Raw genomic sequence first — 20,602 nt, forward strand, 5'->3', positions numbered from 1 at the left:
CCTGCCTCAGCCTCCCTAGTAGTTGGGATTACAGGTGTGTACCACCATGCCTGGCTAATTTTTGTATTTTTTAGCAGAGACAGGGTTTCACCATGTTGGCCAGGCTGGTCCTAAACTCCTGACCTCAAGTGATCCACCCACCTCTGCCTTCCAAAGTAACGGGATTACAGGCATAAGCCACCATACCTGTCCTCTGTGCCTTTTAAATGGGGCCTTTAGCCCATTTATATTTAAGTTTAGTATTGATATGTGTGGATTTGATCCTGTCATTGTGTTATAAGCTGGTTATTATGCTGGCATGTTTGTGGTTGCTTTATAGTGTCACTGGTCTGTGTACTTAAGTGTGTTTTGTATTGGCTGGTAATGGCCTTTTCTTTCCTTATTTAGTGTTCCTTTTAAGATCTCTTGTAAGGCGGGTCTGGTGGTAATGAACTCTCTCAGTATTTGCTTATTTGAAAAGGATCTTATTTCTCCTTTGCTAAGAAACTTAGTTTGGTTAGATATGAAATTCTTGGTTGAAGATTTTTCTTCTTTAAGAATGTTGAATATAGGCCCCCAATCTCTTCTGGCTTGTAGGGTTTCATCTGAGAAGTCCAGTGTTAGCCTGATGGGGTTCCCTTTGTACGTGACCTGCCCTTTCTCTGTAGCTGCTTTTAACGTTCTTTCTTTCATTTTGACCTTTGAAAATCTGATGATTCTGTGGCTTGGGGATGATCTCCTTGTGTAGAATCTTGCAGGATTCTTTGTATTTCCTTAATTTGATTGTTGGCTTCTCTGGTGAGGTTGAGGAATTTTTTGCGGACGATATCCTGAAATATGTTTTCCAAGTTGTTTGCTTTTTCACTTCCCTTTCAGGAATGTCTGGTGAAATCTGAGCACTTGGTTTGTCTTTCCTATTTTGCTAAAATGTTTTCTGGTCTAATATAACCAGTGGGTATGCTTTTGTTTTTTTCTTCTTTGGTGAGGGGAAGGGACTTAATCATATACAGTATTTGTTTTAAGTGAATTAGAAAATTGGGAATATGATTTCAGCCTAACTTGGCCATTGTGCAGCTTGCCTTCAGACCTAATAGGAATTACATATTGTTTGAAACCATGGTTAGGTTCCAGATATATGGAAGTAAGCAATCCTAAGACTTACTCTGTTACAGGCACCTAACTAAATTTGATTTAAATTCATATTTGAAAACAGTTATTTTGCCATTGTGCATCCCAACTAGCTTAGCAAATACCTAGCAATATAACAATATAAAATACTTCAAGTAACTCCTGATTATTATCTGCATTATGGAGTTGGCTCAGTTGGAAACTTAATACAGCTTACATGTGCTCAAGCAGCAAACTAATGTTTAACTTGAGCAATGGCATAGAAATCATGATTACACTTTGTCTTTCTTTTTTTGTTTTTTTGAGGCAGGGTCTTGCTGTCATGCAGGCTGGAGTGCAATGTCATGATCATGGCTCATTGCAGCCTCAACCTCCTGAGCTCAAGCGGTACACTCACTTCAGCCTCCTGAGTAGCCTGGACTGCAGGCAAATGCCGTCAAACCAGTCTAACTTTTAAATTTTCTTGTAGAAACAGGGTCTCAGTATGTTGCTCAGGCTGGTTGTGAACTCCTGCGTTTCAGGAGTCCTCCTACCTCAGCCTCCCAAAGTGCTGAGATTGTAGGCCTGAGCCACAGTGCCTGGCCCATACACTTATTTTTATATCATCAGTTTATAACTTACTCTAAAAAGCTCTAAGAAAGATGATCATTGTTAACTTTCAATTATTTAGGTATTTTTAGAAAGCCAAGGAATTGAATTAAATCCACCAGAGAAGATGGCTCTTGATCCTTACACCGAACTCCGAAAACAGCCTCTTCGTAAGTATGTCACCCCATCAGACTTTGATCAACTCAAGCAATTTCTCACCTTTGACAAACAGGTAAGTGACAGAGGAACTGCAGTAGGCTTACTTATTTCCAAATGTGACCTATACTTATTGGCAAAAGGTTTGGGTAGCTGTATTGGTAACTATTTTAAAACATTACAGCTATAATTGAACTGTTGGGACACAGTACTGTCTTTCTGCTTTCATCGAGGGTTACAGGTACAGGAATGCCTGCATTTCATATGGAGATCCAAAGAAGATTGTGGAGTTGCGGAGTTGTTTTGTGAATCCCACCAAACATTTAAATCTCAAAACAATTCCTGAGCTACATCTGCTTCCCACCTTACGTTTCCAATTGAAAATTTTTTCACTTAAAATGAGCTAATTTCATAGACTCCTTTGGGAAACCATAAATCGATTATTGGGAAATTTCAAAAATATGCATATATGTAGGTTCTAATGTTAAAATGTTTAATTTCACAGAAACCCCACTACAGATGCTTCGTTGTTAAATGTTATATTAATATTGGAGTCCAGAATGTTCTGAGCATTTTCCAACTCTGTTCCAACCTTCCTAATCCTCTCCCTTGTGAGCTGATGTGTATAAGCAGATTTAAATCCTTTCCTTTCTGTACTAAAGGGAGAGAGAAAAGGAAGAGATCACCCTCAGTGCTTCTTTGCTGTTCCTTTTCTTTAGACATTTAACCCCTTTTAGTTCAGAAAATGTAAACTAGCACTAGCATGGTCTTTTAAGGATTTTATTCATATCAGTCATATATCTGTTATTATTTTGTATTTAAAGATTTCGTTTATTCCCATGATTTGAAGAAGCCTAGCAAAAAAAAAAAAAAGATTGTGTTTATATTGTTGCTAGAAGATATGTGTTGATGGGACCAAAAAAAGACTGGTTAATAAATAAACATTTTTTCTATACTAATTATATATGTACTATATTCACATATACCTTTCTTAGTATTTATAAACCACTATGTAAAGAACTTCATTGCTCTTTTAATTTAGCTTCTCTTTCACTGACTAATATTTTGGATCAAAGTGAGCTCTTTTCTGGTACAAACTTATAATCCTATTATTTATTTCCGGCTGCTGATATATGGTACATAATTTCAGATGTTTTAGTATCTTTGTTATTTCTTTTTTTTTTCAATTTACCCCATCTGAAATTACTTCATAGTCTTTCCAGCTAATCTTTTCATCATTGATACATAATTGCCAAAGTAGTCAAGTTGAACTCCCTACTTTTAAGATTCTTGAGTCACTACTTTGGATTCTTCAAAGGTCCTTCGATTTTATGCTATCTGGGATGATACAGACAGCATATATGGTGAATGTCGGACCTACATCATTCATTACTATCTTATGGATGATACGGTGGAAATTCGAGAGGTCCACGAACGGAATGATGGAAGAGATCCTTTCCCACTCCTAATGAACCGCCAGCGTATGCCCAAAGTTTTGGTGGAAAATGCAAGTATGTTTGATTCAGTTTATTCTCTGTTACTTGGGATATTTTTAGGTTCTTAAAGGAGTTAATCAGTATCCATAATTCGTTTATACTTGGAAGCCTCTAGCTATTTTTGCTTAGATGCTCAGAAAATGGCTTCCCACAGCTTTCCTCCTTTACTTGCCCCTTGGTCCAGGCATGTCCCCAAGACAGTCTGGTACCCAGGTCAAGGAAACAAAACCAAAACAACAGTGGGGGGTTTATTTAAAGTGCAGTAGAGCAAAGTTTCTGAACTGAAACGATTTAATATTAGATTTTTAATGCATTTTTCAAACAGGCTTGTTTTCATTCAAGGATATGAACGAAAGCTTAGCCTTTCTTTATATGCTTTCTTGACTTTGCTCCTCACTTCAACTACTTCCTAAACAGGAAGTTTCTATGTGGTTTAACTTGAGATTGGAAAAGGCATGTCTGTGTCTCATAGAGGTGAGGTCCATTGTGTCAAACCCAGCTCATTCTTTGCTGGTTTAAAATTACCTAGCATGGGCTGGGCACGATGGCACACTCCTGTAATCCCAGCACTTTGGGAGGCTGAAATGGGTGGATTGCTCGAGCCTAAGAGTTTGAGACCAGCCTGGGCAATGTGATGAAACCCCATCTCTACAAAAAATACAAAAATTAGCTGTGCTTGGTGCCGCATACCTGTATTCCCAGCTACTTGGGAGGCTGAGGTGGTAGGATCATCTGAGCCTGGGAGGTCAAGGCTGCGGTGAGCTGTGATTGTGCTGCTGCACTTCAGCCTGGGCAACAGAGTGGGACCCTATCTCAAGAAAAAGAAAAAAAGTTACCTACCATGTTTGAGAGTGGCAGTGCAACAAAATGGCAACAGATATCTGCTGTTCACTGTTTCCTGGGATGAGTAGGCTTGCTTTAGTTATTGTTCTAGTAGTTTTTATATTTCACTTAGAATAATGTCATCTTGGTCACATGTAATGACTGACAACTCTCATGTTTGGGTGGCTGACAGAATTCTGTAAATGTGTTCATTGATTTTTTTTCTTTTTACTATATTTTTTGGGAATTAGGATATAAGAAATTTCAGGTATTGGGGCTGGGCACGATGGCTCACTCCTGTAATCCCAGCACTTTGTGAGGCCGAGGTGCGTGGATCATGAGGTCAGGAGATCGAGACCATTCTAGCTAACATGGTGAAACTCCGTCTCTACTAAAAATACAAAAAATTAGCTGGGCGTGGTGGTGGGCGCCTGTAGTCCCAGCTTCTCAGGAGGCTGAGGCAGGAGAATTGTTTGAACCTGGGAACTGGAGGTTGCAGTGAGCCAAGATCACGCCACTGCACTCCAGCCTGGGCAACAGAGCGAGACTCCATCTCAAAAAAAAAAAAAAAAAGAAAGAAAAAGAAATTTCAGGTATTAAGCAAGAAGTTTGTCTTCATTAGAGGTTATAAATAAACGTGTAGTCTGAGGCTAAATTCAACCTGTCCACATGTATTGCTTCTCTTGCACAGTGCTTTTTTATAAAAAATGCATTATTATTTGTGGGCAAGGAGTTGGAGGTTCCCATCATTGAAAGAATGGATAAGCAAAATGTAGTGAAGGTACATTTTGATTAATATACAGTAGTTAGAAGCAGTAAACAAGATGTTCCCAGAAAGCAAGTGGATGGATCTTAAAACATAATGCTGTATAGGAAAAATACATAAAATTAGATATATAATGCTGTAACACATGCAAAACACATAGGACACATAGGACACATTCAGTCACATAGCTGCGTTAGAATGATTGCATGTGAAGGGAGGAGAATGAGATTGGGGAAAAGGATGAAAGGGAGTGAAAATTGTCATCATTTTAGAATTAGGAAAGTTTATATTATATATATATATATATTTTAAATGAAAATAACTGCTAATTCAACTTGTATGCTCAAGTAGAAACAACTGGATCTGTGCCCTAGTTCAACATAGTTTGGCTTCTACCTACTATACATATTCTTATAATCAGTTCTCTATAGAACCATCTTAGAGTTCAGTGACAATGGGACTAATATACTAATTTTGGCCTTTAAGAATGCTTAAACAAGCCTGAAATCAGTCAGTTTGGAGCTAACAAACATTAGATTTACAATAGATAAAGAAAATGAATAGGAATATATTAAAGGTGGCATGAAAAGTCTCACTGAAACTAAATCCCTTTAAATGACAGATTCCAGATTTGTCTCTGCCTTATCAATGTGACCTATATTGAAAACTTAATATATAATTATCCTCTTCTATAATTTCCCAATTAAAAATTTTTATCAAAGTTGCGTGGAGAGGCAACCTGGTGACATATATAGGGTTCTTTTCAAAAGTAGGAAACAGGCTGGATGCTGTGGCTCGTGCCTATAATCCCATCACTTTGGGAGGCCAAGGCAGGAGGATCACCTGAGGTCGGGAGTTGAAGACCAGTCTGGCCAACATGATGAAACCCCGTCTCTACTAAAAAATACAAAAATTACCTGGGCATGGTGGCAGGTGCCTGTAGTCCCAGATACTTAGGAGGCTGAGGCAGGAGAATTGCTTGAACCCAGGAGACAGAGGCTGCAGTGAGCGGAGACTGTGCCACTTCACTCCAGCCTGGGCAACAGAGCAAGACTCCATCTCAAAAAAAGAAAAAAAAGGTATCAGTCATGAGGTACAGAAAAGGCTATGTTTCCATCAGCTACATAATTCCTTTAACTAGAATGGTAGTGTTAAAAAAATGATGTCTAACTGACTCCCAAAGGCATTTATCCAATGGGTGATTTTTATTAAATTCAATTAAACAAGAGGTAAGTAACTTCTATGGGAACCATTTCACGTGTTAAGTGTTATGGAGGACAAAATGTAACTCCCATTCCTAGAATCCTATCTTTCAGTCATTTCTAGTATCATTAAGAAGACAAGGCATATAAAATACATAAAGCTGTTAAGTAATAACATGAGTATACCAGATTATCTGATTATGTAATTAGTTAAGTCATGCAGACAGAGGTCAGAAGGAGAAAGGTGTGGGCCTGAAAAACTAAAGAAGTCTTTGTGAAAGTGCTGGGATTGGACCCAGATTTAGAATGGCAGAGAACAAAGGGCACACTGGAAAGAAGAACAAGAACAAAGGTTGGGAATTAGGAACAAGTATGGCATGTTTGGGGGCGTCCAACAGATGGTGGCTGGGCAGAGTTTGTGTTAGACAGTAATAGGAAATTGTGGGAGTAACTTTCAAAAGTCCTCTCAACTAGGGCCTCCTGTTAAGTAGCTAAGATGAATCAAAATTATATATTTATAATGGATGAAGTTAAAATATCAGAAATTCTGGAAGTTATTTCTTTGTCAAGGACAATTGCATATTACCAATAGGTGGCAGGTAATGTCAAAATGGGACATTTTTTGGTTTACCAAAAGCTTTCTACTCAGCTCTTGAACCCAAGGAACCAGGTTCTGAAAGTCTAAATATGTCAGTTATCCTTCAGAGTGGCTTTCATAGTTTGATCTTGCCCTTGCCTGTGAGGTGAATCTTGAACACCCCTTGGACCTTTAGTGTTCCAGAAAGTTGAATGTTTTTCCTCACTTTCTGTGCATCTTTATTGGCTCACTTAATCATTCAAATAATAATAATCGAACATCCATATAGATGAAGGAAACACCATGCTAGGCAATGGAGATCTGAAACTGCTATAAGCCCCATATTGCGAAGACTTTACAATCTGATGAGATCAACATACAGATCAATGAAATAGAATACACTGTCCAGAAATAGATGCACACATATGAGGTCATTTGATTTTTGACAAAGGTAAAAAAGCAATTAGGTGGAGAAATGATTGTCTTTTTAACAAAATGTGCTGGAACAATTCAATAGCCATATGCAAAAGTAAATAAATGTATAAACTTCAATCCTTACCTCACCATACATAAAAGTTAACCCCAAATGGATCGTAGACCTGGATGACAGAGTGAGACCCTGTCTCAGAACAGGGGGGAAAAAAAGCAAATGTAATCAAAACAAAAATTGACAATTGGGACCTAATTAAACTAAAGAGCTTCTGCATAGCAAAAGAAACTATCAACAGAGGAAACAGACAGCCTACAGAATGGGAAAAAATATTTGAAACAGTGCATTTCACAAATGTCTAATATCCAGAATCTATAAGGAACTTAAATCAACAAGAAAAAAACCAAATAACCCCATTGAAAAGTAGGCAAAGAACATGAACAGACACTTCTCAAGAGAAAACATACTCATGGACAACAAACATTTTTAAAATGCCCAACATCATTAATCATCAGTGGGATGCAATCATACCAGTCAGAATGGCTATTATTAATAAGTCAAAAAATAACAGATGTTGGCAGGGTTGCAGAGAAAAGGGAATGCTTATACACTGTTGATGAGAATGTAAACTAGTTCTGCCCCTGAGGAAAGCAGTTTGGAGATTTCTCCAAAAATAGAACTACACCAATCCCATTATTAGGTATATACCCAAAAGAAAATAAATTGTTCTATCCAAAAGATATTTGCACTCCTGTTTATTGCAGCACTATTCACAATAGCAAAGACATGGAATCAACGCAGGTGCCCATCATTGGTGGATTGGATAAAGAAAATGTATTAATGGTACATATACACCATGGAATACACTATATGGCCATAAAAAATAAAATCATGTTCTTTGCAGCAATGTAGATGCAGGTAGAGGCCATTATACTAAGTGAATTAACACAGAAACAGAACACTGGGTACACATGGACACAAAGATAGGAGCAATAGACACGGGGGACTCCAAAAGAAAGAAGTAGGGGAGGGGGCAAGGGTTGAAGAACTACCTATCAGGTACTCTGTTCACTATTTGGGTGACAGGATCAATAGAAGCTCAGACTTCAGCATCATATAATATACCTGTGTAACCAACCTGCACATGTACCCCCTGAGTCTAAAATTTAAAAATAAATAAATAAATAAATAAATAACAAAAGTTTTGCTTTCCAAAAGACACTGTTAGGAAAGTGAAAGGAGAAGCTAAAGATTGGGAAAAATATTTGTAAAACATATTTGACAAGGTACTTGTCATAGGATATATAAAGTGGCTCTTAAAACTTAGTAAAACAACCCAAATAAAAAAAAAATAGGTGGCCGGGCGCGGTAGCTCAAGCCTGTAATCCCAGCACTTTGGGAGGCCGAGACGGGCGGATCACGAGGTCAGGAGATCAAGACCGTCCTGGCTAACACGGTGAAACCCCGTCTCTACTAAAAAATACAAAAACTAGCCGGGCGAGGTGGCGGGCGCCTGTAGTCCCAGCTACTGGGGAGGCTGAGGCAGGAGAATGGCGTAAACCCGGGAGGCGGAGCTTGCAGTGAGCTGAGATCTGGCCACTGCACTCCAGCCTGGGCGACAGAGCAAGACTCTCTCAAAAAAAAAAATAGGTAAAGGATTAGAATAGATACCTCAGCAAAAGCATGCATGTATGACAAGTTAGCACACAAAAAGACATTTAGCATAGTTACTTATTAGAGAAATGCAAATTAAAACCATGTAAGATACTACTGTATACCTACTAGAATGTCCAAAATTAAAAAGACTGACCATACCAAGTGTTGACTAGGATGTAAAGCGGCTGAAAATTTCATACACTGCTAGTGGAAGGTAAACTGAAATAACCACTTTGAAAAATAGCATGACGGTTTGTTTTTCAAATTGCTTATATATCTACCATACAAACCAGCCATTCTTTTCTTGGGTATTTGCCAAGAGAAAGGAAAACCTATGTCCACAAAGAAACTTACGTGAATGTTTATGGCAGCTTTTTTTGTAATAGCCAAAAGTTGGAAAGAATGCAAATGTCTATCAACAGTTAGTGAATAAACAATTATTGTATATCAGTACTTTGGAATACTACTGAAAATAAAGCAATTATTGATGTATGAAACAACATGAATGAATCTCAAAGTAACTATGCTAAGAGAAAGAATTCAGACAAAAATACATGCCTTATAATTCCATTGTTGTAAAATTATTGAAAACACAATCTAAATAAGTAAAATAGATCAACGATTGCATGAGGATGGTGAGAAGGAGAGTTAGATTATAAAAGGGCATGAGGAGACTTTTGGATGTGATAGGTATGTTTATTGTTTTGATTGTAATGATGGTTTCACAGGTAAATACATATGTCAAGCAACATCAAAATTGTATACTCTAAAAATGTGCAGCTTATTGTAGTCAATTACACCTCAGTAAAGTAGTAAAAATATAAATTCATATCTAGATATGTCATAGTCAAATGTAAGAACACTAGATTCAAAAAGATCATGAAAGCAGCTCCAAATAAAAAGGGAACCCATACAGGATGGCAGTTAGAATGACAGCTGACTTCCATAGCAACAGTGATTACCAGAAGACAGTGAAATAATATCTTCAGAATGCTGAGAAAAAATGGAATTTAATGCCTAGAGAAACTGTCTTTCAGGAAGAAGGTGAAATACATTTCCAGGCAAACAGATGTTACTAACAACAGACCCTTACTGGGAAAATTCTAGAGTATACTTCAAATGGAAAGAAAATGATTGCAGAAGTAAGGTCTAAGATAGAAGAAGTCATGAATAAAGAAAATAGCAAAGTGTGGGTAAATCTAAATAATTATTAACTATACAAATTAAAAGAACAATATTGAATTTGTGAGAGTTAAAAATATCAAACTAGAACCAAAATGTATTACAGTAATAGCATAGGAAAGGGTGATAGGATTAAATACATAACAAGTTTTGAAAAATGTTGTTTTTTTAACTTTTAAGTTCAGGGGTACATGTGCAGGTTTGTTTTATAGGTGAGCTTGTGTCATGGGGGTTTGTTGTACAGATTATTTTGTCTCCCAGTTGTTAGGCCTAGTACCCATCAGTTATTTTTCCTGATCTTCTCCCTCCTCCCACCCTTCACCCTCCAATAGACCCCAGTGTATATTGTTCCTTCCCGTGTGTCCATGTGCTCTCATCATTTAGCTTCCACTTATGAGTGAGAACATGTGGTACTTGATTTTCTGTTCCTGCATTAGTTTGCTAAAGATAATGGCCTTCAGCTGCATCCATGTTCCTGCACAGGACATGATCTCATTCTTTTTTATGGCTGCATAGCATTCCATGGTGTATATATACCACATTGTCTTTATCCAGTCTGTCACTGATGGGCATTTAGGTTGATTCTATGTCTTTGCTATTGTGAATAGTGCTGCAGTGAACATACACTTGCATTTCTTTATGATAGAATGATTTATCTTCCTTTGGGGATATACCCAGTAATGCGATTGCTGGGTCGAATGGGTAGTTCTGTTTTTAGCTCTTTGAGGAATCACCACACTGCTTTCCATGGTGGTTGAACTCATTTACACTCCCACCAACAATATATAAAAGCGTTTTTAAAGACATACTTAAGGTATAGGCACATATCTTTAAAAAGACAGACAAATAAGTATCAAAAGAAACTGATGAAGTATAAAAACTGATGAAGCTATATTAGTATAATACAAATAGACATTTGGGCAAAAAGCTTTGATTGACATGAAGAGGATCATTACCTATTGCAAGAATATTTTATTTACTAGGAAAATATAATGATTCTAAACTTAAATGCAGTTAATAACATGGATTCAAAATATAGGAAAAATTCATAGCACCATTATTCAATGAGACTGGAAAAATACACCATAATAGTTTGAGCCATTAAAACATTTCTTTCAATAGTTATTAGATCAAAAAGACAAACCAATAAACATATATAAGACTTGAATAACATAATTATTATTCATTTAATAAATGTGTATATACTTACCCAACACCTAGAAGATTATTCTTTTCAAACACAAATATCTGTAAAAATCAGTCTTAAGAATTTTTAAGGCTAGCTATTGTATACCATACTTTCTGATTTCAACAAAATTAAGTTAGAAGTCACTTTTGGAAACATAACGTGAAAAAAACCATGTATTTGGAAATTGAAAAGCATATTTTCTTTTCTTTTTTTTTTTCTGAGACGGAGTCTTGCTCTGTCGCCCAGGCTGGAGTGCAGTGGCCGGATCTCAGCTCACTGCAAGCTCTGCCTCCCGGGTTCACACCATTCTCCTGCCTCAGCCTCCCGAGTAGCTGGGACTACAGGCGCCCGCCACCTCGCCCGGCTAGTTTTTTGTATTTTTTAGTAGAGACGGGGTTTCACAGTGTTAGCCAGGATGGTCTCGATCTCCTGACCTCGTGATCTGCCCGTCTCGGCCTCCCAAAGTGCTGGGATTACAGGCTTGAGCCACCGCACCCGGCCGAAAAGCGTATTTTCAAATAACCCATGAGTTAAAAAAAGTATTGTCAGAAAATACCTAGAACTGAATGGTAGCAAAGACTCTTAAAACTCTGAAAAAAAAAAGACGTACTTGGAGGAAAATATATAGCTTTAAATGCTTACTAAGAAGAAAGATGACAATAAGTTAGGCATATTTCTTAAAAAGTTAGAAATCTAAAGAATTTAAAAATTAAAATATTAAGAAATTAAAAGGAAGGAAATCATAAAATAAGAGTCTGAAAATAATGAAATTGAAAACAAAGGTAACAGAGAAGGTTTGTCAAGTCAAAAGTCATTTCCTTGAAAGGACTAATAAAATGACAAACTATAGACAAGATTTATGAAGGGATAAACAAAAGAAGACACATATACACAATATTAAAAATAAAAGAAGAGGCCAGGCACAGTGGCTCACACCTGTAATCCCAGCACTTTGGGAGGCCAAGGCAGGCAGATCACTTGAGGTCAGGAGTTGGGACCAGCCTAGCTATGTGGTGAAACTCCATTTCTACTAAAAATGCAAAAATTAGCCCAGCGTGGTGGCACACACCTGTAGTGCTAGCTACTTGGGAGGCTGAGGCAGGAGAATCGTTTGAACCTGGAAGGCAGAGGTTACAGTGAGCCAAGATCGCCACTGCGCTCCAGGCTGGGCAACAGAGCAAGACTCTGTCTCAAAAAAAAAAAAAAAAAGAAGCATTCTTTAAAATGCCATAACTATTAAACATAAAATAAAAGAATAATACAACTTTATGCCAATAAACTTAAAAACCTAGGTAAAATGAGCAGTTTTTTGTTTGTTTTTGTTTTTGAGATGGAGACTCGCTCTGTCACCTAGGCTGGAGTGCAGTGGCGTGATCTGGGCTTACTGCAAGCTCCGCCTCCCGGGTTCATGCCATTCTCCTGCCTCAGCCTCCAGAGTAGCTGGAACTACAGGCGCGTGCCACCACACCTAGCTAATTTTTTTTTCTTTTGTATTTTTAGTAGAGACGGTGTTTCACTGTGTTATCCAGGATGGTTTTGATCTCTTGACCTCGTGATCCGCCCACTTCATCCTCCCAAAGTGCTGGGATTACAGGTGTGAGCCACCGTGCCCAGCCAAAATGAGCAGTTTTAAAAAAGTGTAACTTGTTTATGAAGAAATAGAAAACCAAATATCTTCAACATTAAAAGAATAGACTTAGTTTAAACATTTCCCACAAAAAAGCCAGCAGATCCAGATAATTTTACAGAAGATTTTTTTTTTTTTTTTTGAGACGGAGTCTCGCTCTGTCGCCCAGGCTGGAGTGCAGTGGCCGGATCTCAGCTCACGGCAAGCTCCGCCTCCCGGGTTTACGCCATTCTCCTGCCTCAGCCTCCCGAGTAGCTGGGACTACAGGCGCCAGCCACCTCGCCCGGCTAGCTTTTTTTTTTGTATTTTTTAGTAGAGACGGGGTTTCACCGTGTTAGCCAGGATGGTCTCGAACTCCTGACCTCGTGATCCGCCCGTCTCGGCCTCCCAAAGTGCTGGGATTACAGGCTTGAGCCACCGCGCCCGGCCGAAGATTTTTGACAAATATTTAAAGAACAGATAATTCTAAGCTTAACACAAACCCTTTTAGAGAGAAGGAAAACTTCCTAATTCTTTCATTTAAAAAGGCCAGTGAAACCAAAGTCACCATGAGAAAGAAAAACTACAGTCATTCTCACTTAAGAAGATATATGCAAAAATCCTAAACAAGATATCAGTAAACCAGATCCAGCATTATATGAAAAAATAATTTGTTGAGCAAACAAAGGCAGATGACTGGACAGCACACATACATATACCAGATCTGCTGGAATATTGTATACTAAGGGAAGTTCATATAGTCAGAAGCTGTGTCACCCATTGCCCATCACTTCCTGGGGATGCTCAAAGGGAGGTAGTAGGGTTGGGAGCAGACATAGGGAGAAGGATCCCTTGGACTGTAGAACTTTTATTAATAAGATGCATTATTAGGGAAATAGCAGGCCCTCCTTTGCCATGATCAAGGGCCGGAGTTCAAATTTTATGCCTGTTATAGCAGAAAGTTAGCCTTATTCCTGTTTTTCAATCTTAGTAATTACCAGTTAGGAGAACATCAGCCTACTTTTCATCCCCGTTGTGATCAGGGTTCTGTGCCAAAGCTTTGTGGTTACAACTATGGGATGTGGCACTCTACTAGAACTGATTGACTCTTAAGATTTCCTTGGATGCCAAGCTGCAGGTAATCAACCTTTTTTTTTTTTGGTTTCTTTTTTTTTTTTTTGAGACAGAGTCTCACTCTGTCGCCAGACTGGAGGACAATCCCGGCTCACTGCAACCTCTGCCTCCCAGGTTCAAGCGATTCTCCTGCCTCAGCCTCCCAAGTAGCTGGGACTACAGGTGCCCACCACCATACCTGGCTAATTTTTTATATCTTTAGTAGAGACGGGGTTTCACCATGTTGGCCAGGATGGTCTCGATCTCTTGACCTCGTGATCCACCCACCTCAGCCTCCCAAAGTGCTGGGATTTCAGGTGTGAGCCACCGTGTCCAGCCCAGGGAATCAATCTTAAACAAGTTAATTCTTAGTTCTCATGAAACAGTAAGACAGGACTGGAATTATTTCACAAATGCAAGATTGATTCTACATTTGGAAATTATTTATTCCCACATGAATGGATTATTGTCATCATCTCATTGACTGTCCCTGCCTCCTATCTCTAGGACTAGCTTACAGTGTCCTAACAGCAGTGATTACAACTGAAATGAAACCATTATTTATATAATTTTTTAGTATCTGTCTCCCTAAACAGAATATTTTCTCCATGAAGTCAGGAATTGTATCTACAGTGTTAATTATTGTAATCCCAGTGTTTAGCAGTTCACCTAGTACATAATGGTCACTAGTAATTGTTGGATGAATGGATAAACAGGTGGGAAGTTGAGCTGAATGACTTTGATCTTTCCTAGACCTAAGACTTTACCCTTATAGAAGGACATTTGTTCTTTCCTCCTGTAGTGATTTCTTCTAAGCATTAATTTGCTGAAATTAGTGATTTGTAGTGATAGTTTGAGCTGAATATGGGAGAGAGACTTTACAAAAACTTTATTATGTATGTGTCCTATCAACAGATGGAAATACACAGCCATGTGTCCTAGTGGGAATGTAGGGGAGACCCTGACTCTTGACCAGAGCAAAAGACTGCACTCCCTCAGGTTCTCAAGAATGGTTGTTGTGTGTCAAGTCTTTCTTGACACGCTCATTCCTTCTTCTTTTCTCTCTAACACCATCTTATATTAGAGAATTTCCCTCAGTGTGTGCTGGAAATCTCTGACCAAGAAGTGTTGGAATGGTATACTGCTAAAGACTTCATTGTTGGGAAGTCACTCACTGTCCTTGGAAGAACTTTCTTCATTTATGATTGTGATCCATTTACTCGACGGTATTACAAAGAGAAGTTTGGAATCACTGATTTACCACGTATTGATGTGAACAAGCAGGAACCACCTCCGGTAAAACAGGTAATCAGATAGTACTTCTTAGTGTGGTGAGAAAACTAATTTTTTGAGGTAGAAATTTAAGAAAAAGAAAAAAGACTTCTATGCAAATATTCGATAAATAATGGACAAAGTATATGTAATACAGTTGTTCACAAAAGAAGAAATACAAATGGCAAAAAAATTATGAAAAGACCCTTAATGTAACTGATAATCAATGAAATAGAATGAAAATAATGATGTTTTTGCATCTGTTCAATTTTAAAAGATTCACGATATTCAGTGTTTGCCCTATATGAAGAAATGGGAATTTTCATATACTGTTTATGGGAAAGCCAATCAGAGTAAACTTTCTGAAGGGCAATTTGTTGTCTATTTTATTTTGGTAAATAAATAACATATATATTTTCTGGCCAGGCACAGTGGCTCACGACTGTAATCCAGCACTGTGGGAGGCCAGGGCAGGCAGATTACTTGAAGTCAGGAGTTAGAGACCAGCCTAGCTAACGTGGTGAAACCTTGTCTCTACCAAAAATACAAAAACCGGGTGTGGTGGTGCGCACCTGTAATCCCAGCTACTGGGGAGGCTGAGGCATGAGGATTGCTTGAACCTGGGAGGTGGAGGTTGCAGTGAGCTGAGATCACGTCATTGCACTCCAGCCTGGGCAACAGAATGAGTGAGAGTCTGTCTCAAAAAATACATAGATATATCTGTTTCGATATATATATTATAACTCATGGTTTATAATATATATGATATTGGATATATATGATGATAGGACACATACATAATATGGTTTATATTATGATATATAGATATAGATGTATCTCATGTCTTTTACCTAGAAATATACTTTGGGGACTCTAAAAACATGTGGAAGAATGTGTATTGTAGCATTATTTATAAAAAAAAGTGTGAGGAGATTGACAAAATAAATGATATCCATTCATGAAATGGATGTATGAAAATACATCTATTCATACAATTAAAAGATAATTAAAATACACCCATTCATAAATTAAAAGACTACTGTGTGTGTAAAATATCACTGGGCCCTTTCTCCTCAAAAGAAAGGCATGAAAAAATGATGAAATGATTGAGTGCTTCCAGCCAGGGCCCTGCCTTCCCCTCCAACAGCTGCTCCTCTTCCTTGCACTTGGCCTCCAGTCGTACTGAGTTCTGTGGTTCTGCCAGTACAGCATCTTGTTTTACTCCCAGGAACTTTTGCTTGTGCTCTTCCTCCTTGAACCACTTTTCTGTTCTTACATGCAGCTCTTTTTTATCCTCCAATACCCGGTGTAGGCTTCCTCTCCAAGAAGTCTTTTCTAAAGCTCCAGGTAGGGCTAAAAGCCTTTCATCTCTATTCCTGGGGTATTCTCTGCCTCCCTCCACTAGCACTTCTCTATTATATTAAATTATCTGCTAGTGAATCTTTTGTACTAGATTGTAACTCCCTTGAGGCCAGAGACTATGTCCTACTCATCTTTCTCTCCTAGTACCTAATACAGTGCCTAAAAAATAGGAGGTATATGTTTCTTGAACTGGACTGAAGAAAATTGGCTATGAAGGTGTTCTGCAAAAAAGAAGTGGTGTCTTAGGCAAAACTTTTAGAAACAATGTTTTATAGAAACGATTACAAAGAAGGATTTGGATTTTGGTATGCTGTGAGTTCCCAGAGGCAATACAATTTCTGGAAGGAAGTGTGGGTGATAATACCTCTTGCTGTCAGTTTTTTCTCTGATAGATTTCTTTATCAATGATGTGTTCATTGATTAAGAATGATGATAAACCCTCTCCTGGTGTATATGGATTGTGAAAAGAAAAATCATTATGATAAACCTTCTGCCCCTAAGTTTTTTGGCAGCAATTGATGCAGTATATGGGGGGAAATAGCATGGGATCAGATTTAGATTTTGATCAAGGGAACTATTTTACCTCTTCAGTTTATAGATAAGGATGGTTGTCTAACCAGGAGGTAGAGTAGTGAGAGATTGCAACATAGTGATGCCCTTTGCTTAGTGAAAGGACTTTGACCTATTTTTTTTTTTTTTTTTTAAAGACTAGGTCTTGCTTTATCTCCCAGGCAGGAGTGAGTGGTGCAGTCTTGGCTCACTACAATCTCCACCTCTCAGGTTTAAGCTATTCTCATGCCTCAGCCTCCCCAGTAGCTGGGACTACAGGTCGTGCTACCACACCCAGCAAATTTTTGTATTTTTAGTAGAGATGGGTTTTCACTATGTTGGCCAGGCTGGTCTGGAACTCCCTACCTCAGGTGATCCACCCACCTTGGCCTCCCAAAGTGCCAGGATTACAGGCATGAGTCACTGCACTGGCCTGATCTATCTTTTGAGCCGATGAAAGCTTTTGAGTCTTAGAGAATACCTCTGTTCCCCATCCTTATTACTATTATCTTTTTTTTTTTCTCCTAACCTATCTTGAAGTAAAGAAAAGAGAGGGAAGCCCTGTATAAAGAGCAGAGGGAACTGAAGATCTACTGTAGATTTTAGTTGGTTATTTTGCTCTATCCCAGCCCCTTTGTATAATAAAACTAATTTTATATAATAAAACATCTATACATTTGGCACATTAATTACAGTATTTGGTCAGTTTCTTTCCCATACTTTCTCTATAATAAATAGCTCTATAGTAAACAAATTCCATCTGTCCATGAAATTTGTTGAAGATAAATAGAATGCCGATTACTAATCAGCAAACACTTTTTAGTCATTACACCTCAGTCATTTTAACCCTAAATAACATAAATGGAAACCAGGGATAGGAATTTGTAGCAGAGTCTAGAGGGATAAAGCTAGAGCCAAGCCAATGGAGGGATAGAAGTAGATATGAAATGGATATATTCAATTCGAGAGACATGGCACTTGTAAGTCAAGCTTCTCTGCTAGATCAGAAATAAGTAAACATAAATACAGTAGCCAGATGTGTTTTCTCTCAGGCTGGCTCCATCTGGAGGCATACTGGTAGGGAAAAGAAAGAAACCAGAATTAGGAAAGCTAATCTGCTGTGGAGACTGCTCCTGAAAGCAGTATCTGAAGGTTGTGGTACTCTTGGGTTCTATGTATACTACTAGCTCAGTTGAAGATGTCCAGACAGAAACTGTGGTAAGTGGATCATATGAGCAGGAGTATCTAGGAGTGATGATATCCATAATCAGATGAGTGTTCATCTAGTTTACAACAGGACCCACCCAAGCAGTAGCTTGAAGTATGAGAAGCAAGATGCCAGGATACCATGAATATGGACTGATATTTAGGGAAGGTCTTTATTCCAGGCAGGGAAAGTGAGGTATATTCAGGAAAAACAGGTAGTCTGTTAAAATACAATAGGAATTTGAGAAGAAAGCCCAGAGGCTTTATAGCTACCTTCTTTTTTTTTTTTTTTTTTTTTTTTTTTGAGGCGGAGTCTCGCTCTGTCGCCCGGACTGGAGTGCAGTGGCCAGATCTCAGCTCACTGCAAGCTCCGCCTCCGGGTTTACGCCATTCTCCTGCCTCAGCCTCCCGAGTAGCTGGGACTACAGGCGCCCGCCACTTCGCCCGGCTAGTTTTTGTATTTTTAGTAGAGACGGGGTTTCACCGTGTTAGCCAGGATGGTCTCGATCTCCTGACCTCGTGATCCGCCCGTCTCGGCCTCCCAAAGTGCTGGGATTACAGGCTTGAGCCACCACGCCCGGCCTATAGCTACCTTCTTATTGCAAAATCCTCAACCCTCAGTGACCTCCCTACTGGCACCCCCAGCCAGGATGCTCTCATTGTGTGTTGTTGGTACAAGTGCAAAGCAAGTTCAGATACCACCACTTTGCAGTTTCTGCCTAGCCTCCAGAGAAAACTCAACTGCTTAGCACGTAGGCCATCAGCTCAGGGTTCCTCTGCCCATAGTAACATGTAAATTCACTGAGTAGTGGTTTTGCAATTGAAGCAAATTAGGTCATTTTCCATCTGCTAAATCTACTAGTCATATTCTAGCCATGCCTATCACATTAACTACAGTGCCAACTAGTGATTTTGGGGTCAGTGTTCCAAGTAGTACGCCATGGACAAATTTAATAGTCCTTTGTTGTTGAAGAAATACTCTGTTATGGATGGTACTAGGGGCTATATGGACTTACTTGTTAAAGTGCCTGAAAATAGGCCAGGCGCGGTGGCTCAAGCCTGTAATCCCAGCACTTTGGGAGTCCGAGACGGGCGGATCACGAGGTCAGGAGATCGAGACCATCCTGGCTAACACGGTGAAACCCCGTCTCTACTAAAAATACAGAAAACTAGCCGGGCGAGGTGGCGGGCGCCTGTAGTCCCAGCTACTCGGAGGCTGAGGCAGGAGAATGGCGTAAACCCGGGAGGCGGAGCTTGCAGTGAGCTGAGATCCGGCCACTGCACTCCAGCCTGGGCGACAGAGCGAAACTCCGTCTCAAAAAAAAAAAAAAAAAAAAAAAAAAAAAAAAGTGCCTGAAAATAATACATAAAAAGATCTTGTGGAGGTATATACAAGAGAAAATGTGTGCTACAAGCTGAATTTCCTAAGAAAGCATAGCAAAGAGGAGTCAGGAATAAATAACTCTGCTGATGTTTGCCTATCATTAGATGAGGAGGAGGAAGACTTAGTCTTTGACCTAAAGTTCTTAGGGAAATAAATCTTAGCATCCTGCAGTGATGCTTCAGGCTCTTCATGGAGCCTAAATGAAACATACAAGCTCAACCTATATCTTCACACAAACTCATTAAATAACCTTTGTATCTGAAAAATAATTTCCTAAATTGAACTTTTTCATGAAGAAAGGGGGTCCTGTGTGGACAAGGGATCTGAGTTCTCAGAAAACTATAGCTGTCATCCTGTTCTGTGAGGCAGAAATCAAGAAATAAAAAGGTTAGAAATATGGATGTAAGTAGGAGAAAAAGTCGCTTGAATCAAGTTCTTACCACCTTTCCCCTATCACACATACACTCACTCTCTCTCTCTCCCCCCCCCCACCCTCTCCCTTCCCCACCTCCCTCTCTCTCTCTCTTACTTTGGGTGAACTGAGGAAACAGTTTCCAGGTCTGCTAGGGTGAGGTCCACATCCTAGAGCAAAGAAGTCATAGACAGACCCATGCTAGGATGACTACAGGGTCATTTGCATTGGGACTAGGGTGGGACTAGGTCCTGCTTTTGTAGTAAGGGGTCAGTTTACATCAGCAATAGTTTCTCTCCAGCCCTGAGAGTTACTTTAGAGCATCATCAGTTACTTCTGTGATCACTGAACATGATGCAAAATCCACGAAGAGGAAGGGGATAAGTTGTTTTTTCTGACTGTATTTGTTTATATAGAAAATAAATTTGAATAAGTATTTTCTAGAGTTTTTTTCATTAAATTCATAGTTACCTTTAATGTAATTTTAACACAAGTAGCATTTGCCTTACGTCTTGCTTCCTATATAT

General features: G+C 38.9%; 1 protein-coding gene across 2 annotated transcripts in view; it reads left to right on the top strand.

Moving 5' to 3' along the window:
• EFHC1 (EF-hand domain containing 1) overlaps positions 1 to 20,602 on the top strand; it is an 84,065-nt gene that overhangs the window by 34,883 nt on the left and 28,580 nt on the right. For both annotated transcript variants that reach the window (XM_033217430.1, XM_033217431.1), the window contains exons 4-6: positions 1,778 to 1,927; positions 3,170 to 3,362; positions 14,975 to 15,195. In XM_033217430.1, coding sequence (XP_033073321.1) covers positions 1,778 to 1,927; positions 3,170 to 3,362; positions 14,975 to 15,195 — 564 coding nt within the window. The remainder of the gene's footprint in view (positions 1 to 1,777; positions 1,928 to 3,169; positions 3,363 to 14,974; positions 15,196 to 20,602) is intronic.

Source organism: Trachypithecus francoisi, unplaced genomic scaffold (genome assembly GCF_009764315.1).
Source record: "Trachypithecus francoisi isolate TF-2019V2 unplaced genomic scaffold, Tfra_2.0 Lachesis_group10, whole genome shotgun sequence".
Taxonomy (NCBI): domain Eukaryota; kingdom Metazoa; phylum Chordata; class Mammalia; order Primates; family Cercopithecidae; genus Trachypithecus; species Trachypithecus francoisi.